This window comes from Typopeltis vanoorti, chromosome 5 (assembly GCF_054136105.1).
Source record: "Typopeltis vanoorti isolate ZY-2024b chromosome 5, IOZ_Tvanoo_1.0, whole genome shotgun sequence".
NCBI lineage: Eukaryota > Metazoa > Arthropoda > Arachnida > Uropygi > Thelyphonidae > Typopeltis > Typopeltis vanoorti.
Window position 1 is genome coordinate 147,195,031 of NC_143553.1, and position 19,760 is coordinate 147,214,790.

General features: G+C 37.3%; 1 protein-coding gene across 1 annotated transcript in view; it reads right to left on the reverse strand.

Moving 5' to 3' along the window:
• The window catches only part of LOC150106925 (peflin-like), a 40,871-nt gene extending 24,386 nt beyond the window's left edge, over positions 1-16,485 (reverse strand). Inside the window, exons 1-2 of the mRNA XM_090393506.1 lie at positions 16,244-16,485; positions 320-469 (exon numbers count right to left, since the gene is read on the reverse strand). Coding sequence (XP_090249632.1) covers positions 320-467 — 148 coding nt within the window. The 5' untranslated portion in view covers positions 468-469; positions 16,244-16,485. The remainder of the gene's footprint in view (positions 1-319; positions 470-16,243) is intronic.
• Between the last annotated feature and the right edge of the window lie 3,275 nt (positions 16,486-19,760).

Below are 19,760 nucleotides of genomic sequence, written 5' to 3' on the forward strand. Positions count from 1 at the left end.
ATAACATTATTAATTATTATCATGAGCACCTCTGTAGCTCAGTTGGTATCAACAGGGCTTTTTAACTGAAGGTGAGTCAGCCAGTCTTAAATGGAGGTAGCAGTGCTTTTTTTTTTCCTCCTCTCCCACAAAACAAGCTAACCAGCCAGAAGAGAGAACACACACACACCTTACATTTATAGAGAAAGGAAACAATGCAAATAGGATTTACCACCCTATCATAAACAGTAAGCCCACCTCCAGGAAGTATTTCTTTCTGCTTGCAAATAATGTTTGCATAATAAAAAAAATCTATATAATTATAAATTAAAATACTAACCTTGTTGCATACCAGACCCATATTGAGATTGATACCCAGCGGCTGGTTGCTGATATGGATTATTATAACCACCACCATATGGTGATGGACGCTGGACGGCACCTGGTACACCAGTTCCTCCCATAGCACCTGGGTATGGATAGGACATTTCTGATGGGAAAAAAATTGGAGGAATTCTAAAAATAACTATAATAAAAGCAAAAAAATTGATAAAAAACAAACCAGGATAATAATATAATGGCATTTAAATAAATTATAATAAATTTTATACAATAATTCAAATTTTTACATTTACATTTTTGTATTATTATTATTATTATTACTATTATTATTCAGGCCTCCATGGAGTCAAAAGACTCATCGTGGGAGGTCTTTCCTAAGAACATAAAGTCTGTCAAGACTCATCGAGGGGAGGTCCCCCTAAGAAACACAAAGTCTATCATACCACTCCTTAAACTCATTGACCGTTCTCGCTGTCACCACTCCATCAGGCAATGCATTCCACGGTTCAACCACTCTCCATACAAAGAAACCACTCCTCACCCTCTTGCTCACAGTTTCCTTTCGTAACTTCCAGGGATGGCCTCTTGTCATCACACCTTCCTGCTGTTCACCCAAGCAAAAGAACTCCCCAGTGTCAACCCTGTAACCACCTCTCAACAGTTTAAAAGTCTCAATCATATCACCTCTCCTTCTTCTATCCACCAAACTCTGCAGTCTACATTCCCTCAGCCCATCTTCATAACCAAAATTGTACAGTCCTGAAACCATCTTTGTCATCCGTCTTTGTACCCTTTCCACAGTTAATTTATCCCCTTCAAATCCTGGGGACCAAATCTGAGAACAATAGTCTAAGTGTGGTCTGATCAGAGACTTATACAACGGAATGATAACCCTTTTATCTCTGTAGGTCAGTGTCCTTCTCATAATTGCAGCAATCCTCTGTGTTACCTTCACCACCTTTGCAACATGTCCCCTAAATTTCAGGTTTCTATCAATCATCAACCCCAGATCTCTTGTCTCCCCTACTTCCTCCAGTATAACTCCTCCCATAGAGATATATACTCCATGGAGTCAGAACTCATAGTGAGAGACCCGCACTAACCTTTATATACATAATACCTCTCATACCTGTCCCTAAACTCATTCACTGTTGGGACACTCGCAACTAATTCTGGCAATCCATAACATTCACTCACAACTCTCCAAACACAAAATGTAGTTCACATACTCTTACACAAATTCCAAGGATGATCTCTAGCTCTCTCTCTCTCTCTATTTGTCATATATTGAAAAATTTTCTTTGCATAAATCTTATTAGAATCCCTTTAATAATTTATAAGTTTCTAATGTCCCCTCTTTTCTGCATATCAACTAAACTTTGCAACCCTCAACCTATCCTCATAGAGAGCATTCCACAGACCTGTCACTAGCTTGGTCATTTGTCTGAAAGTCCTTTCTATCACCTCTTGATCCCAAATATCCACTATCATCTGCAGTCAACCAAACCCCACCTACTCTTCTTAACAGAAACTCAAATCTCACCTTCCCCCAGCACTATCCATCTCAACCTTCCAAACTATACACTATTTAACTCCTTTCACCCCAAGGGTACTCTTCTTAACAGAAACTCAAATCTCACCTTCCCCCAGCACTATCCATCTCAACTATCCAAACTATACACTATTTAACTCCTTTCTCCCCAAGGGTGGTGTCTGTGCATATATCCACTCTGACATACCCTGCCAGAGAACACCTGACCTAGAATTGCCCAACTTTGACCTTCTTTGGTTAAAAATATCCCTCCCCCACTCAGTCAAATTCATCTGCTGTCTCTATCACTCTCCTAATACCACCAACCACTCTGAGCTCTTTAATTTCCTCTCCTGAAAAGTTGATTTTCTCCAGTTCCACTCTCCTAACAGTAAAATCATCCTCCTAGGTGATTTTAATGTCCATAACATCAACTGGCTTTCCTCTTCCAATTGTACAGATCCTGCAGGCAGAGATGCTGAAACATTTGCCATCACCAACAACTTTAAACAAATTGTTCATAAGCCGACCAGAATACCAGAAAATCCAAATGACTCCCCAAATAACCTAGATCTCTTCCTTACCAATGGCCCTTCCAAATATACAGTGAATGTAGTGAGCCCCCTGGGTAATTCTGACCACAAACTAGTGCTCACCCCCTGCTCCATGCAACAGTGCTTACACAGTCACACCCACACAAGAGTAGTTTGGCATTATAACAGTGCCAAATGGGACAGCCTACAAAACTACTATGCTTCATTTCCATGGTTGGACTATTGTTTGTAGCACCGAACATATCAAAAGTAATCCTCACTGGCATGAAAACATATATTCCCCACACTTCCCTGAACTGTCATCCCCTATCCAAACCCTGGTACTCCAAAAGATGTGCCAAGGCTGTACAAACGAAAAATCAGGCACACCACAACTGGCTCAAATTAAGAACCCCATCCTCCTTCAGTGCCTATACTGAAGCCCGAAACAGGTGCAAAAAAATTATCAATGATTCCAAAACAGAATTTGAATGGGCAAAAAGCAAGAAACTTGCAGCCTGTCCTAGCGGCAGCCATGCCTTTTGGTCTCTTGCTAAAGCAATTGGTCGCAACTTTTGCCCTACACTACTCCCACCCCCTTTCATTTTCATGGTTGGACTATTGTTTGCAGTCTTCCAATCCAAACATATGGACTGAACGTAGCAAAAGTAATCCTCACTGGCATGAAAACATACATTCCCCACACTTCTCTGAACTGCCGTCCCATATCCAAACCGTGGTTCTCCAAAACATGTGCCAAGGCCGTACCAATGAAAAATCAGGCACACTACAACTGCCTCAAATCAAGAACCCCATCCTCCTTCAGTGCCTATACTGAAGCCCAAAACAGACACAAAAAAATTATCGATGATTCCAAAACAGAATTTGAATGGGCAAAAAAAAGCAGGAAACTTGCAGCCTGTCCTAGCAGCAGACATGCCTTTTGGTCTCTTGCTAAAGCAATTGGTCACAACTTTTGCCTTACATTACTCTCACCCATATCATACCCAGATGGCTCAATTGCAACATCACTCATAGAAAAAGCTAATCTCCTGGCTCCACACTTTGCCTCCAATGCATGCATAACTAACAATGGCAAATGTCCCCAGTCATTCCAACTGCCCAACATACAATGCCCCCTGTATTCTTTTGCCAGAAAGAGATCATAAACCTGTTGTCAAAATTAGACACAAAAAAAGCTCTTGTCCCTGATGACATTCCTCCAATTGTACTGAAGGTCTGTGCAGCAGAACTGACTCCTATCCTATGCCGTCTGTAGATACTCTCTGACTCCACTGGTATGTATGTGTGTGTGTGTGTATATATATATATCCCAAAGCTTGGAAATTGGCCTATATTCAACCCATTCCTAAAAAGGATGACAAATTGCTGCCATCTAACTACCGCCCTATCTCACTTACCTCAATCCTATCTAAAGTGATGGAGAAAACCATCAATTCTCAACTCCTACTTTAAATTGAAGGTACCCAGCTATTAAGTGACCACCAGTATGGATTCTGTCAATGTCGACCAACAGGTGACCTGCTCTCATATATCACCCATCTCTGGACATATGCCATGGAAAAATTTGGCGAATGCCAAGTAGTTGCACTTGATATCTCAAAAGCCTTTGACCGGGTCTGACACAAAGGCTTACTAAGCAAACTTCCATCATTTGAACTGTTTCAGGACTTCTGCAAATGGATTGCTAGACTTCTGGATACACACTATGTGTGATGGTAGATGTCTCCCTATCCTCCCACTATTCAGCTAATGCTGGGATCCCACAAGGTTCAGTTCTCTCACCAACCCTCTTCCTTCTGTATATCAATGGCCTACTTCAGTTTTACCTCCAACCCAATATACACAATTTTGCAGATGACAGCACATTGGATTCTTCCCTTTCATTTGATAAACCTTACCCTACACAACTCACTTCAACCCACAGAACATCAACCACAACTTCCCTTAATTTGGACTTCCAAGCCATTCTCCAATGGGGCTCAGATAACCTTGTCAACTTCAATGCTAGTAAAACCCAGTTCTGTCTTATCTCCCACAAAAAAGAACCATTTTCTCCCAGTATTATTTTTGATAACACTCAAATTCCCAGACAAGATGAAATTTCTCTTCTCGGAATTACCTTGACATCAGGACTCTCCTGACATGAACACATCACAACCATTGCATCCTCAGCTTCCAAAAAACTAGGCTTTCTCTTTCGCTCAAGACGTTACTTCACCTCAAAACAGCTGTTAACCTTATACAAATCACAAATCTGCCAAGCTATCAAATACTGTTCTCACATTTGGAGTGTGGCTCCTAAAAGCTCCCTGAAAATGTTTGCCTCAATACAGAGGAGAGCAATTAGACTGATAAATGATCCACATCTCTTACCAACTCACTCCTCCCATTTTCACATCGACATTTAGTCTCTGCAATTTATATATTCTATAAATATTTTCATGGAAAATGTTCATCTGAAACAGCATCAATAATTTCCCCCCCACTCTGTATTAAGCCCATTGGAACACGAACAGTCGCTGCCCAACATTCTTTCACAGTACACCTTGAAACCCACAGAACAATTTTCTTTTCCTCCTCCTTCATCCCTGCTACTGCTGTACTGTGGAACAGCCTTCCCCTGATGTATTTCCCAACGAATACAATATGCAGGCTTTTAAATTGAATGTCAACAAGTTTCTCCTTTCCCATCCCACTACCCATATATGGTAGTAAAGTACTATAGGTTGACTAGCCAACCTCTCATATATCAGCTCAACATAAAAATAAAAAAAAATCCAGGTGACCATATATGTCAAGATGCAGCCAAATCATAGCTTTATAAAAAAGCAATAATAACCTTACTATCTTTACTTGTTACTGTGTTTTTCAAACATCCAAGTAATCCTTTAAGCTATATTACCTACTTTTGCAATATGCCCTCTGAAACTTCAACTCTCTGTCCACCATTACACTAAGTCCCTAGCCTCATCAATTTCCCACAATCCAGCACCTTCAATTGATACACAGTATGTTGACTTTTCAACCCAAAGTGCATAATCTTACATTTTGCAATATTAAATTGGCAATCATTATCGTCTGCTCACAATGCCAATTTATTTAAATCAAATTGCAGGATATCCACATCACCTTTATCAACTATTCCCCTCCCCAGTTTTGCATCATTAGCAAACAACTGAATATCTCCTTTTAAATGTGGAATATGGGATTGGATTATAAACAATTGGCATGGATAAGAGATTGGCATGGACTGACAGATATCAAAAAGTTGTATATGGGGGATGCAAGTCCACAAGATTCAAGGTAGCCAGTGGTGTGACTCAATGATCAGTCCTTGGTCCACTGTTATTCAATCTGTACTATACAAAAACTCTGCGAAACAACTTGGGGTGCCTCAGCCATGCTTTGCTGCATCACTCTTGGTCTCATTTACTCTGCAGCTGAATACTGCTCACCTATATGGCTGAAGAGCATCCACGTATACTTGGTCGATGCCCAGCTTAACACCACTATGTGCTTTATTTCTGGAACTGTGAAATCAACCCCAACCTACTGGCACCCAGTGTTAAGTTACATCCCACCTCCACATCTCTGCAGATCCAACATTCTTTTACTTGAATATAGCAAAATCATGGAAATCCAAGATCTCCCAATCTACGAAGACATCCCACTCCTAGAAATAAATAGGCTAAAGTCAAGGCACCTTCCAATCCTAACAGTGAAAAATCTTGCAGAGACAAATTTTAACATGAAGGAGAAGTGGAGAGAGTCCTGGCATAATACTTTAACAGGGGATTTTCATGAATCAGTGGACCCAACCAAGATGCCTTTAGGTTTTGTCCCACCACAGAAAACTTAGTCCACTCTTAATAGAATCTGAACCAATCATGGCAGATATGCAGATCACTTTTGCAAATGGGGCATGATTGCCTCACCCAGGTGTGACTGTGGCTCATCCTGCCAAACAATTAGTCATATCACAGTAGAATGTGCTCAATGTGCATACCATAGAAACCTGTCAGACTTCATCCAAGCTACCCCAAGTGCAGTTGATTGGATAAACAACCATGTAGTGTCTTCTTTATGACTGTTTTGTATCATGTTTAAGTATTTCGTCTATTTTATACTAAATGTTTATATATACTGTATCAGTGGTGCACTCAGGATTTAATCTTGGAGGGGGCCAGGTGCCCAGGATTTAATCTTGGGGGGGGGGGGGGCTGAGTTGAGTAGACGATTTGCGAATACACACTACGCATCGCATACGACCTATGACCGAGCATCTGCAGTGATCGCTAATTCATAAGTAGTATAGAAATAGAAGACACGACACAACATAAAAAAAATGAATTTTAATTAGGAAAAGATTTTTGGAAAATTTTCTAGTGTTTTTTCCTTTTCTTTGGAAGGTGCCTGATCCCCCCCCGGGTGTGTCACTGTACTGTATATACCAAAGATTATTGTAATGTAACTTTTCATTACATATGGCTCACATATTTAGCATATGTGAGCCATATGCTATGTGAGCCATATGCTAAATAAATAAATAAATAAAATATATCTCTACTCATTCGCTTAACTTCCACTTGGTTTATTCTCCTGACCAAGGGTATGCAGTCTAATACTACTTTTAAACAATCTCTGACCACTTCTCACTGCACTAATGACATTCTTTTCTTGTAGTTTTTATTTCTCGAATAATACAAAAAGTGCCATCATGGCACTTTTTGTATTATTCGAGGCAAATTCTATACAAATTTTTGAATTATTCTAGTCATCTATAGTGGAACAATACTCAAGAGATCCTAATTTCTTCTTACAGAGAAAAATACCAATTATCCAGTAACAGCATACTCACTACCTGTTCTGGTGATGCATTCTCCATGCCAAAAACCTACTGTTCACTCACTCACTTACAAGACTTTTATATACAGTTTTCAGGGATAACTTTTTATTCTTCCACTACCCACTGCAATATTTCCCCTATCAGTGAGGGCTGTCCGTATATGAAGATTAATGTACCAGTAAAGTAATGAGTACCATGTTTCAAGATTTTCTGAGGTCACTTACTGTTGAACTTATATATAGGACGTTGATAGAGCATGGGAAGTGGTCAAGGAGCATTTACAGGAGGTTATGGCTGATTGTATACCTATGGTCCGAATAGTAAAACAAAGGGGTTAAATGGATGAATAACACCATTAAGCTTGAGCTGCAAAAAAAGAAACAACTGTGGAGGGAATTTAAAGAAATGGGTGACCTGCAGGCACACGAACGGTATAAAGTGCAGGCCAGAAGGGGAAATGAGTGTGGTAAAAAAAGCAAAAGCAGATTATGAAAGGAAACTAGCTATGCAAGCTAAAGAGAATCCCAAACAGTTCTTTCAATATGCTGCAAGCAAGAAAAAAACTGTACACGGCAAAATGATTTTAAGGAATGACGATGGTAAGGAGGTCACTGAATCAGTCGATATAGTGGAGTTACTGAGCGAGCACTTCGCAAAAGTATATCATCCAGGTGGTGACATTGAAAAAATGAAGGAACCATTAGTTTATACGGGAATTATGACGAATGAAGTGGAGGTGAATAGTCTATTACAGAACCTAAATGTGAATACATCTATAGAATCACAACTACCATCATCATAGGATATAACAGGTGCTTGGATTTATGCACTGGGGAAGATCATACACATAATCAATGTATTCATTGGATGGTGGCCCAGATTGGGCTATTTAGAATTAATGGTGAGGTATGATACTGTCTGTCAACTGTGGACATTTACTGGTTTGTTGTGTAAGAAGAAGAAAGACCCTGGTGACCAGGAGAGAAAAAACTTTTCTACACATGTAAGACTACTTAACTCGGCTCCTGTTGAAAAGATTCCTCAACTTTTTTTGATGAATTGTGCTAACCTGTTGGGTTTTTTTTGCCAGCTGCTAAATGAAAAATATTATTATTATTATGCAACACCTCCAGGGAGTCCAAGGGACTCATCAAGGGAGGGCACCTACTCTATAACTCTCTGTCCACCAACTACAACAAATCACAACTACCATCATCATCTACCGCACACCACCACAACTGGTATTTTTACAGACAATCACAAACATCCACGCTCACGGCGGGATTTGAACTTGCAGTCTTTTGGATAGAGAGCAGATAAGCTAACCACTTGGCCAACCAGGCCAGCATATTCTGAAACATTCTACATTTTTATGTGACTTGCATCTATAACAGGCTGCAAACCTATGAGTACATTAATACCGTGTTTTTTTTTTGTTCTTTTTTTATATTTATTTTTTACATAATTCTGTAACCAAACATGGAACTTTTTCAAGTCCTTTCAGGCCTCCAATAGGTAGGGTGGTGGTCTCACACAAGACAATGAAATTCATCTCTCACTTAAAAATAACCACAAACATCCGTGCCTGTAATGGGATTTGAACCTAAGACCTACTGGTAGGTGACCATAGACATTATCCCCTTGGCCAACCAGACCGGCAAAGAGAATATATTGCAATATATTATATGTTTTCTTGAATGCAGAAGAATACAAAACTACAAAAATATATCTTTTTGGAAGCTAAGTAATTTTAGCTAAATGAGACATCTAAATTTCATTCCCTATCTCCACAGATTGTGTAATGTTAAAGTGCTGCCTCTGATAATACTAGTTTGAGTTGGCAAAATATGAACTTGTGAATAACTGATTTTAGTCAGGAAATTATTTATTTGCATTCCAGTTTTAATATAGTTTTATTGTTCTAGAAACTTCAACATAAATCACAGCAAGCAGCTGCTAAAATTTGAACATCAGAAACTGACTGTTCAAACTACACTCTACGTGATTCCTCCACATGAACTGAAGGAATCATACAGGATGCTAACCAAAAGTTTGGGGAATTGAACTATATAAAAAAAAGAAATTACTTACCCTAACTCCTAGTTTCCCATCTCCTTCAAAGTAGTTCCCAAATGACTGGACATGTATACAGAGATCCCAGTCATTTTTCCATGATTCCACACATCCCTGGAGGTCCTTGAGTGCGACTATGTTGAGCACCTGTAATTCTACCTAGATCTCCTCAATCATGTCAAAACAACATCCTTTCAAATAGAATTTCATCTTAGGGAACAGGGAGTGAAGTCAGGTGAATAGGAAGATGGGGAATGACTATCATGTTTTAGGAAGCCAGGAACTGTCAAGCAATAAGTGTGTGTAGAAGGAAGCACATTGTCATGGTGGAGAACCCTGTTGTTCTTTAACTTGTCTGGACATTTGTGCCGAATGCTCTCTCTTAACCCTTTTAGCACTTTTGCAATGTTTTCGTTGTGCTTGTCAACAGTTGTTCAGAATGCTTATTGTCATTGACAGATGTCCATCTGTCCTTGAAGCATTTGTACCACAAAAAAAAGTTTTGCTCTGGCTCATCACATTATCACCAAATATTTCCTTAAGCATTTGAGTAGTTTCTGCAGCAGTTTTTTTGAGGTTGAAGCAAAATTTGATGCAGATTCTTTGTTCCTTAAAATCTGCCATTTCAGTTGGAGAAGAAAATCAGCTCACCACTAAAATATGAGATTACGAAAACTTATGTAACCCAAGAATCCATTCTCTCAGTTTGCAAGCTGCTGGTATACTAATTCATAAACTGTACTGCATGCCCCTTAGAGTGGTGGAAGGCCATACTATACCTCACATCACCTCAAACACATTCTAGCATAGGATATTAGATTGCATTGCCCAAAGACAGGAACACATTTGCACAATCTGATGTTCCATTCCAGAGAATGCCAAATCTAGAACCTTCTGTGGGACCTTCTCTAGGTTAAGGCTTTCTGGTTCTATTCATACATCTATTCTTTCTTTCTTTACTACTTTACAAATAGTAAAGTAGTAAAGAAATAATTCATGGTGGAAGTTTATTTTTCACTTGGTTAGACTATAATACTAAGACAAGGAGTGATGAGAGCTCAGTCCACTTTTGCTCGGAGTTTCCAGGTGTTGCACTACCTTACCCCAGTCCTGAAGATATTTTCAGGTGCAAACTTTGTTTGCTTACACTTGGATAAAGGATTAAACTAAATTTATTATAAAATAATTCATGGACTTCCTCAACAGTGCAAACATACCCAGGTCACTACTGTATTACCTATCCTCTTTCTCCTATACATAAATGACAGTCTTTCACTGAGCAAAAGAGGCAAACTGGCCAGGAGAACACACGCAATTAACAGACGTATAGCCTAAACTGCTTATCACAATTTAAAACAACCCAATTTACTAGCTTCTGACTTTTTCTATCTTGCAATCCAATTACCCAATGGTGAAGTTGTCTTTATAGATAGCTTTAAGGTCCACAACTCCAACTTCTCATTTCCAATTCCACCAACTAAGCAGGAAGAAATTGTATTTGATGCAAGCAGTAATCTAACGTAAATTATTCAGCTACCAACTGAAATACGAGATAACCCTTTTCACTCTCCCAATACTTTTGATATTTTCAGAACCAATTCTCCTTCCAAATATAGTATAGAAGTATATATAGAAGTCACTTCTCATCTTAGTAACTCACACTGCAATCTTGAGCAATTTCCTCTTACACAGAACATCCTTAGCCATTCTACCTTTGGCACAACAGTAAGACTACTGCTTCTGCTCTTCTGATCTTAAATTATCCTAGTTAGAATGAAAGCCTTCATTCCCCACTGTATTCAAAATTTTTGCTCACTATCGATGCTTGGGTTTGGCATGAGGTGTGCCAAGTAGCCTAAGAGAAAAAAATTCATCATATTGCAAGTGGATTGAAACAACAACCTCATTCTCAGCCTACTTGCAGTAGACAATAAATGCAAAACAATCACTGACAAATAATCCAAATCTGACTTTTAAAAGATCAAATACAGAAAAGTCACTTCTGTAGAAATGACAGCCATGACTGCTGGTCCCTTACAAAGGCCGTTAAGCACACTGCTCATCTATAAGTCCACCTCGTTCTTACAAAGATGGCAGCACTGCAACAACACTTAAAGCTGAAACTCATCCCTTGGTATTATTCTCTGTCTCTAAGGCAAATCACTTCCTGCCATACCGGAAACAGTGCACCACATATCTCCTGTCTTTTGCCAGAAACACATCAAAAGAATCTTAAATAACCTAGATACCAAAAAGTCTTCTGGTCCTGATGGTATCTTTCAGGCGTACTCAAAAGCTATCTCATATTGCATTTAAATTCTTTTACATCAGCTGGCATCCACCTCAAGACAGGGAACAAATCCAAATTCAGCTCATTCCCCCCCCCCACCACCACCAAAGAAAGAAGATAAAGGTAAACCTACCACCCATTTCCCTAACCTCAGGCCTCTAAAATAATGAAGTCATCAACAGTCTACTTCTTTCATGTTTGGAGACCCACCAGTTAATCCCCACCACTAGCTCCAGATCCATGGAAAATTTCTTGGCCTGCATCAGCCATCTCTTGACACATTTGGAGAAATCAGTACTATTGCTTGAGCATGATTAACTGTGTGATTAACAAATTAACTGTGGAAAGGGTACAAAGGCAGATAACAAAGATGGTTTCAGGACTGTACAATGATAGTTATGAGGATTGGCTGAGGGAATGTGGACTGCAGAGTTTGGTGGATAGACGAAGGAGAGGTGATATGATTGAGACTTTTTTTTTGGGAGGCAATTATAAACTGTACATGTACATATTTATATTATACTTTTTTAGAACTTGGCTGACTATTATGCTAGAGGGGGGGACATCAAAATCTTTGTGACGTTGAGGTGGGGCATGATCCAAAAAACGTTGAGAAACACTGCTCTATGGGGTCTGTTCTCTCTCTCTCACCTCTCTTTGTCAATTTTTTTATGGAAGATTTTGAAAAACATGCTCTTGACTCAGCTCCTCTCAATCCTTCTATCTGGCTCAGATATGTAGATGATGTCTTTTCTATTTGGTCTCATGGCCTAGACTCATCAGATACTTTTCTATGTCACATCAATACTCTTCACCCTAGAATCCAATATACTATGGAAAAGGAAATTGATAATAGTCTAGCCTTTCTAGACACCTTGGTTGCCCGCCTACCTAATGATAACCTGTCCTTTTCAGTATATAGAAAACCCACCCACAAAGGCAGATACATTCACAAACTTTCACATCATCCCCTTTCCCCTCTTAACAATATGGTGTAATAAAAACACTAACCCATAATCTTTGTTCCAATGAGACATCTCTTGCAACAAAATTCAATCACATACACCACACTTTTCTATCTAATGGTTACAGTTGCCACATTATCAAAAAATAATCAATCATTCCCCCAAATCTACAACCTTCTCTTCAGAATCCTCCATGTCCGAGGCACATCAGAAAAAATATCCAGAATCTTAAAGAAATATAGCACCACTTTCAAACCCCACTTACAACTAGCAATCCTTATCCAACTCCACTAAAGACAAACTCCTTCCCCTTTAAGTTATATATAGAGTCCCTTGTTCCTGCAAGTTGGCCTACTATGAACAGACAGGAAGATCAGTCACCATCCGAATAGAAGAACATAAAAGATACATCTGCAGTCATGATTATGGTCTATCTGGCCTTACTGACCACACTTTGAATGCAGCTCACAGAATCAATTGGAAAAAGACCATCATACTCCATCACAGTAAATTCAGAAGAGAAAGACTATTTTTAGAATATGCTGCTGCTCTTAAAAATCAGCCTAATTTAAATAAATATTGTTGAAAAATAATTCCAAAAGTATGGGAAACACTAATACTTCAAGGTCTCAGTTTATATCCAAGGCTGGATATAAATCTCTACTCCATCATTTTGTACTCCCTGACGATGTCTCTGCAACTGAGACGAAATACTGGAAACATGAAATACTACTTTTAATCGCTTACTAGTACTGTTTCACTCCATTAAACTTTTATCATGAGTTTTTCCCAGCACTTAAGCCTTAACATAGGAGAGCAGGTATGTTGTCTGCTTCTGGCAAATTCTTTATACAGTATAGTCTTTATAACTCATATCCCAAATTGCAGTCTTTTCCATTATTAATCCTAGATCTAACATCCCTACCATCTCTCTGAAAACAAAGATCTACCAACACAAGTATAATATTCCACTCTGAAATATAAAACTATGTACATATCTTTCCAAAATGCAAACCTATTCAGAACCTCTTTAATGGGCATGGCATAGAAAGAAAAGTCAAGGCAATACAGTTACACTAATAAGAAGGATATTAAAAAATCATTACAGGGACCAAACATCTAAAGTGCACATATTTGATTGTCTGGTTTTTGGGAACATAAACATTGAAAATGCTCCAGATACATATAAACAAGGTAGTATTCAGCACCATAGAATGTTGACTGGGAAAACAGAATAAGAAAAGGCAGTTTATACTGTTTGAAAATTGTTAAGATGTTAAGAATTATGTCAAGGGAGCTAAGTCCATGACATGGAGTTGTATTATGTCTGTTGGTTATTATATTCTCTATCAAGTCTATTTTTTGGAGAAAAAAAAAATCAGGGTTTTGAGGAAAAAAACTGCCATATCATATGAGATCAGCTAAACCATCTTTTGTTTGAAAAACAGGATGGATCTAAATCTTTCCAACCAAATGGGTGTGGTGTATGCAATCAAAAAAAAAAAAAAAGACATAATTGAGATATAAAGCAGTAAGAGGCAAACTACTAGATAACACAGGAAAGATTTTTTCATACGACAGCAAGTGATGTAAGTGAATAAAACATAATTCCATTAAGTTGTATAAGGAGAATGTGAATAAGGCAGTGAGAGGGGTTTATTTTTATTTAATTTAATGAATGCATTAATGTTTTTTTTTTTTCATGGAGAGTGGTGAAAGAGGTGGTGATTAATTCACTAACGTTGGTGTGATAGAAATTATGAATGTCAAATTGTCACAATGATTCAATAGAGGTCTTAGAAATTAATAAATAATTACTAAGTATTATTACTAATTAATACTAATAAAACAATCATTTTTTTTTCATTATCAGTAATTTGGAATTCTATGGAGTCCTACAATGCTTATGAGACCACACCATAATCCATTCACTCCATTGAACTTATTAAATTCCATCATCTCTTTTGTGTTTGCTCAATGGTCTTATATGGCCAAGTAACTTAGCTTATTGAAACTTAATTAATACTATGATAGGAGAGTTAATCTTATCTGCATAGGGTATTATGGCTGTCAATTGTGTGTGTGTGTCCTCCTAGTCAGTTTGCATGTCTCGTGAGATGAAATACTCAAGTTTATGGGAGGAAAAACTCCTGCCCCCTCCATATGAGACCAGCTAACTCGCCTTCATTTGAAAAGTCCTGATATAGGTTCTTTATATTCTAGATAGGATTTGAACCAAGATCTTTCCAACCAAAAAACAGTATCAAAACTGACTGTGATATGGAGGCTCTAACTTATAAACCGTATCTGTTACGTGTATGTTTTCAATACCAGCTTGTCTGCTTTACAATAAAATAAATAAATAATAATATTATAATTTTTTAAGCTATAATTACAAAGATTGTTAAAGGAAGTTTAAAAAGGGAAAAAGTAAATTTTCTTGTAATTCTATAAAACTGTCCTAAATAGTGGCTTTCATCTGATACAGTATTCTTGTTTTGCTGCCAGATTTAAAAAAAAAAAAAAAAAAAACACGTTTCATATCTTCAAATATTATATCCAGAACTGTGTCTCCAACTGTAGCAACTGTGGGATTATGAGTACATTCATAGAGAACCTCCATAGCTCAGCTGGTATCAATGATCAATGAAGCCTTTTGGTTGGTTGGTAGGATCTAGGTTTGAATCTCATCTAGGATGCGAAGAATCTTTATTATGGGTTTTTAAATTAAGGTGAGTTAGCTAGTCTCATAAGGGGCAGCAGGTTTTCATCCTACATACAATTTACAGATATAATGTCCCTTAAATTTTCCACCACTATCCAAAGACTCACCGCTTCCTTTAGCTCCTGCAATAGCTAATGCCAATTTGGTACAGGGCCTTATATCTATTAAAGTCGAAAATTTAACCCACTCATTCGCCTGAATAACTTGTCTGCTCAAATTGTTTTGTAGTGCCATTATATTATCATCCTTTATAGTTTTACCCAACTTTGCATCATTAATTATAAAAACACTTTCTTGGTTCAAGATACGATGAGACAATTTATCTGCATATATTTTTATTTGTATAATAACATTCCATTTATCAATTCTCAACAGTAGTCAAAGTAAAAATAAATAAAAAGGGTTACGCAAATTTTCTGAAAACTAGTAAGCAAAAAATTGTCAGGTGATAATACATCCGATCTAAAATCTTATTCCATTGGATTACCCAATATTGACAATGCTGGAACTGGAACGCGAGTTCCAGTCGTAACTCATATGTTGTCTGAAATGATATACTTGATGAAACAGTATACAAAGACCTAACGTAATCAACCTCTATAAACTGCAATAAAAATGTTGTAATTCATTTATGAGAAGGATGAGAATCTGAATGTTGGTTACCATCAGGGTTACCCAGTTTATAATTCTGAATCATAAAATAAAATTCACCCCCCCCCCCAAAAAAAAATTACATGATATTGCATAAATTAGTAATAATATAAATGCAATTATTTTCATCCACTAGCTATAATTACAATATATGTATATATGACAAACAGGGTTAACTTAGAAATGTCAGTACTATCAGTTCTTTAGAACGCTAAACACCGAAGAAACTACCAATTAATCATATTTTTTAAGCGGGGGGGGGATTATTTTATTTTTTCACTTACTGTTTTCTGACTATACAGTACGTGCTGGATTTTTTAAAAAATCTCACTCTCTCTCTATATATATATATATACGTATATTTTTAATTCCTTTTCTTCTGGTAGCACTGAAATTAAGTAATGTGTATATTTGTTATCTGCTAAGAATTCACATCTCGTTGCATTTTATCCAAACTTGAAAAAAGGTTAGTTCTACTTTACTGAGCGACGTATCCTAATAAACCTTCACAAACGAAAAGCACCAAGTGAACATCTTTGCCGGATACACGTGTCGATATAAGTGACGTCACATGGATACAGTTTCATATATGGATATATTGCTGTAAAAATGTTATAGACAGATTAACTTGGAGGGATATTGTCGATGTGCAGTTATTAATAATGTAAACTTATTACATTAATAATGTGTATATCTACTCTATAATATAAAATGATAAGCCTTTTTTTGTAAAGTTTTTGTGTCACGTTTTTTGTCAAGTTATTTGAAACGTTTTGAAACTCAGGGGCAGGACCAACGCACAGTATTTTTCTTGTGTGTGCGATTAATGTTCGGCGCCTTTCCAAAAGAGTTTTTTTTTTTTTAATAAAGTCGAGAAGAATGAGTTATCAGTAGTAAGCCGACTTTTAGGGCCGAACCACATCCATCCGATCCCATATTAAAATTAGGATACGGCATTTACACGGAACTCAACAATTAATCATAAGTTGATTTATGATACATCAAAAAATAAAGAAGAACTATTTTAGGTATATTTTCGTAAATTTTCATCAAAAATTACAGTGATATAATCGGGTCCAGGATACAATTTCAGAATTTATTTGTTCGTTTCTGAGAAGATCTGAAGGGGCCCGAACGGAAGACGACGTACATTCATAATTATATGTACCATTCGTTGTTCGTTTAAACTCTTATCTCATATTTTTTGACATCTTTTAGACGCCTTTTCTTCTGCGGTGCCTATATTGCACACTTCGCACACGCCACCAGCCGGCTCTGCTCAGGGGTTACCCTGAGTGTCGAGTCTTGAAAATTCAAGGAGAACTGGCCTACCAGTCCGGAACTCGGGGAGGCGGGATTAGGCGTCGTAGGCGTCACAGGGAGGATCATCTAGCGGCAAGAATAAATTTTTAAAACAATTTGTAAAAAAATATTCCTACGAGTTGGAGTAACTACAATTAAATCACGAAAGAATAGTGGATTTACGTATGCAATCATTTATCCCATAAATATGGGAAAATTTATTGCATGTATTTGTGGGAGGACTAGGGGACATCCATGGAAACTGGGCAAAAGTGTGGTTAGTAAAGGTGTTAGAGCTGGGTTCTTTACTTGTAGAGTGGTGAACGAGTGGAATGCGCTCCCAGAGTCTGTGGTGGATGCTGTGACAGTGAATGAGTTTAAGGCGAGGTATAATAGATACTGTATGAATGTAGAATAGCTGTGATGAATATGATTTGGGGCCTCCCTCGATGAGTCTAATGACTCCCTGGAGTTGCCCGTAATAATAATAATAATAATAATAATAATAATAATAATAATAATAATAATATATCACACAAATATGGGTTGACAGAGAATATCTATACTTTGCAATGAACAGCATGGGTTTATTAAGGGAAGGTCATGCTTGAGCAACTTGCTCACGTTCTATAATAATATTACTGTTGAGTCAGTAAAACGGAATCGATGCACTATGATACTTTTGGATTTTAGTAAAGCTTTTTACAGAAAACAACATGGAAAACTGTGGCATAAATTGAAGAATATGGGATTGGATTATAAAATATTATCATGGATAAGACAATGGCAGATATCAAAAAGTGCTATAAGGGAGATGTAAGTCTGAAGATTTAAAATAATCAGTGCTGTATACCACAAATCTACACATTAATGACATTGGGAAGGATTTGATAGCAGATATATAGCTATTTGATGAAGCATATGGTAATCAACATAGCATATCTAGCATGCAGTAATTAGCCCATTCTTAAAACGTAGGTGATGTAATCTATGAAAAGTGACATATGGAATTGGATCGTGCATCTGATCATCTAATGATATGAGATGTAATCCAGAAATAGGTTTTTTTTTTTTTTTTTTTGCGAAACTGTGAAAATTAATCCTTAATTTGCAGCGATTGAAATGAAAATGGACGTATTGTAGGTATTGTTATTGCTCACGAGCATTGGAACATATTTGAAAGGCAGTAACTGACCCGCTTTCCTACTCCCATCGGTATATGTGAAATTATACACATTATTAATCCTAACGCCTGTGTGGTTCTGTGGAAAAGGCGTGGGCGTCCATGAAGTTAGACCACTCAAAGAAAAGAACATTATAGGTTTGATTTTAGTCACCCACTATAGGAACCAAACGTTCTTTCTGCAAATCTAGGAACGGCAGCATATATTTTGAATATCAAACAATGGTACGCTCTTGAAGAAAATTATCCAACTCAACTAAGAAACTTTGATTTTCCAAAAAACAATAGCAACAAGTTTCAAGTTTCTGAAGTTTCAGAACCTTGTTAAATGGTGATGAAAGCACCAGAATTTGAGTATTAAATTCTACTTCCAAGGATTTTGTGTGTTGTCTATATTGCACACTCCTTAGGGAAGTTCCAGATTAAGTTAGCTTGTGGGCACAGTAAAATTTACAGGGTCCCTAAAAAGTGAATATGTATGTCGATGTTACATAAAAATTAAAACACAAACAATATTAGATTTAATATTATTATTTTAAAACATTACAAGAATTTTTTCTTTTTAATTACATCAGGTATTATATATTTAATACCTGGTGTAATTTTAATAAATTTAAAATTAAATTTATAAAAAAAAATCAGCCAATGCCTTTTTATTCCCATATAGGGAGTAGGCAAGGTCGTTTTAGCCCTATCTTACTTTTGGAGACTGAGGGGCAGGTTAATCTACACCAGTAGCTAATCAGAGATGGCTAGCCCAAGACTATAAAAAATATCATGGCACCTGATGAAGAGAGGCGACTGACAAGTGCTGCCATCTCGTGGTCCCTAATCCTAACACTACGTTTGCTGTATGAAAATAGTGTGAGTTCTACTGTCGATTTTCTTGCGTTTACGGGACGAAAAACCAACGTGCCAGAGATCGACTAACTCTGGAATCGATCATAAAAAAGCTTACTAAAAGTTCCTCTAATCGGTGATTAGAAACTATCTTCGGACGATTTAGCGCCATGGAAGGCACATGCCATCTCCACAGAGATACACAGGCAGAGTAACCTTACAAGAAAATAATAAAATAATTAAAAAAAAAAAGACGAAATATATTCAAGTTGGAGTAAACAGATAAATACATTTTTTCTAGATTTTTCTCTATAGAATTCATCAGTTAATTTCTCTAAGTATCGATATTATTTAATATTTCATGTTCCAGGGTTTAAAAAGGGTAAAAACAGTTTTTTAACCTTTTTAAGACACAGAAAGGTCTTTCTACCGCGCGGTTAGCCTAGTGGCTAACCACTTTGTAATCACTTTGTAAT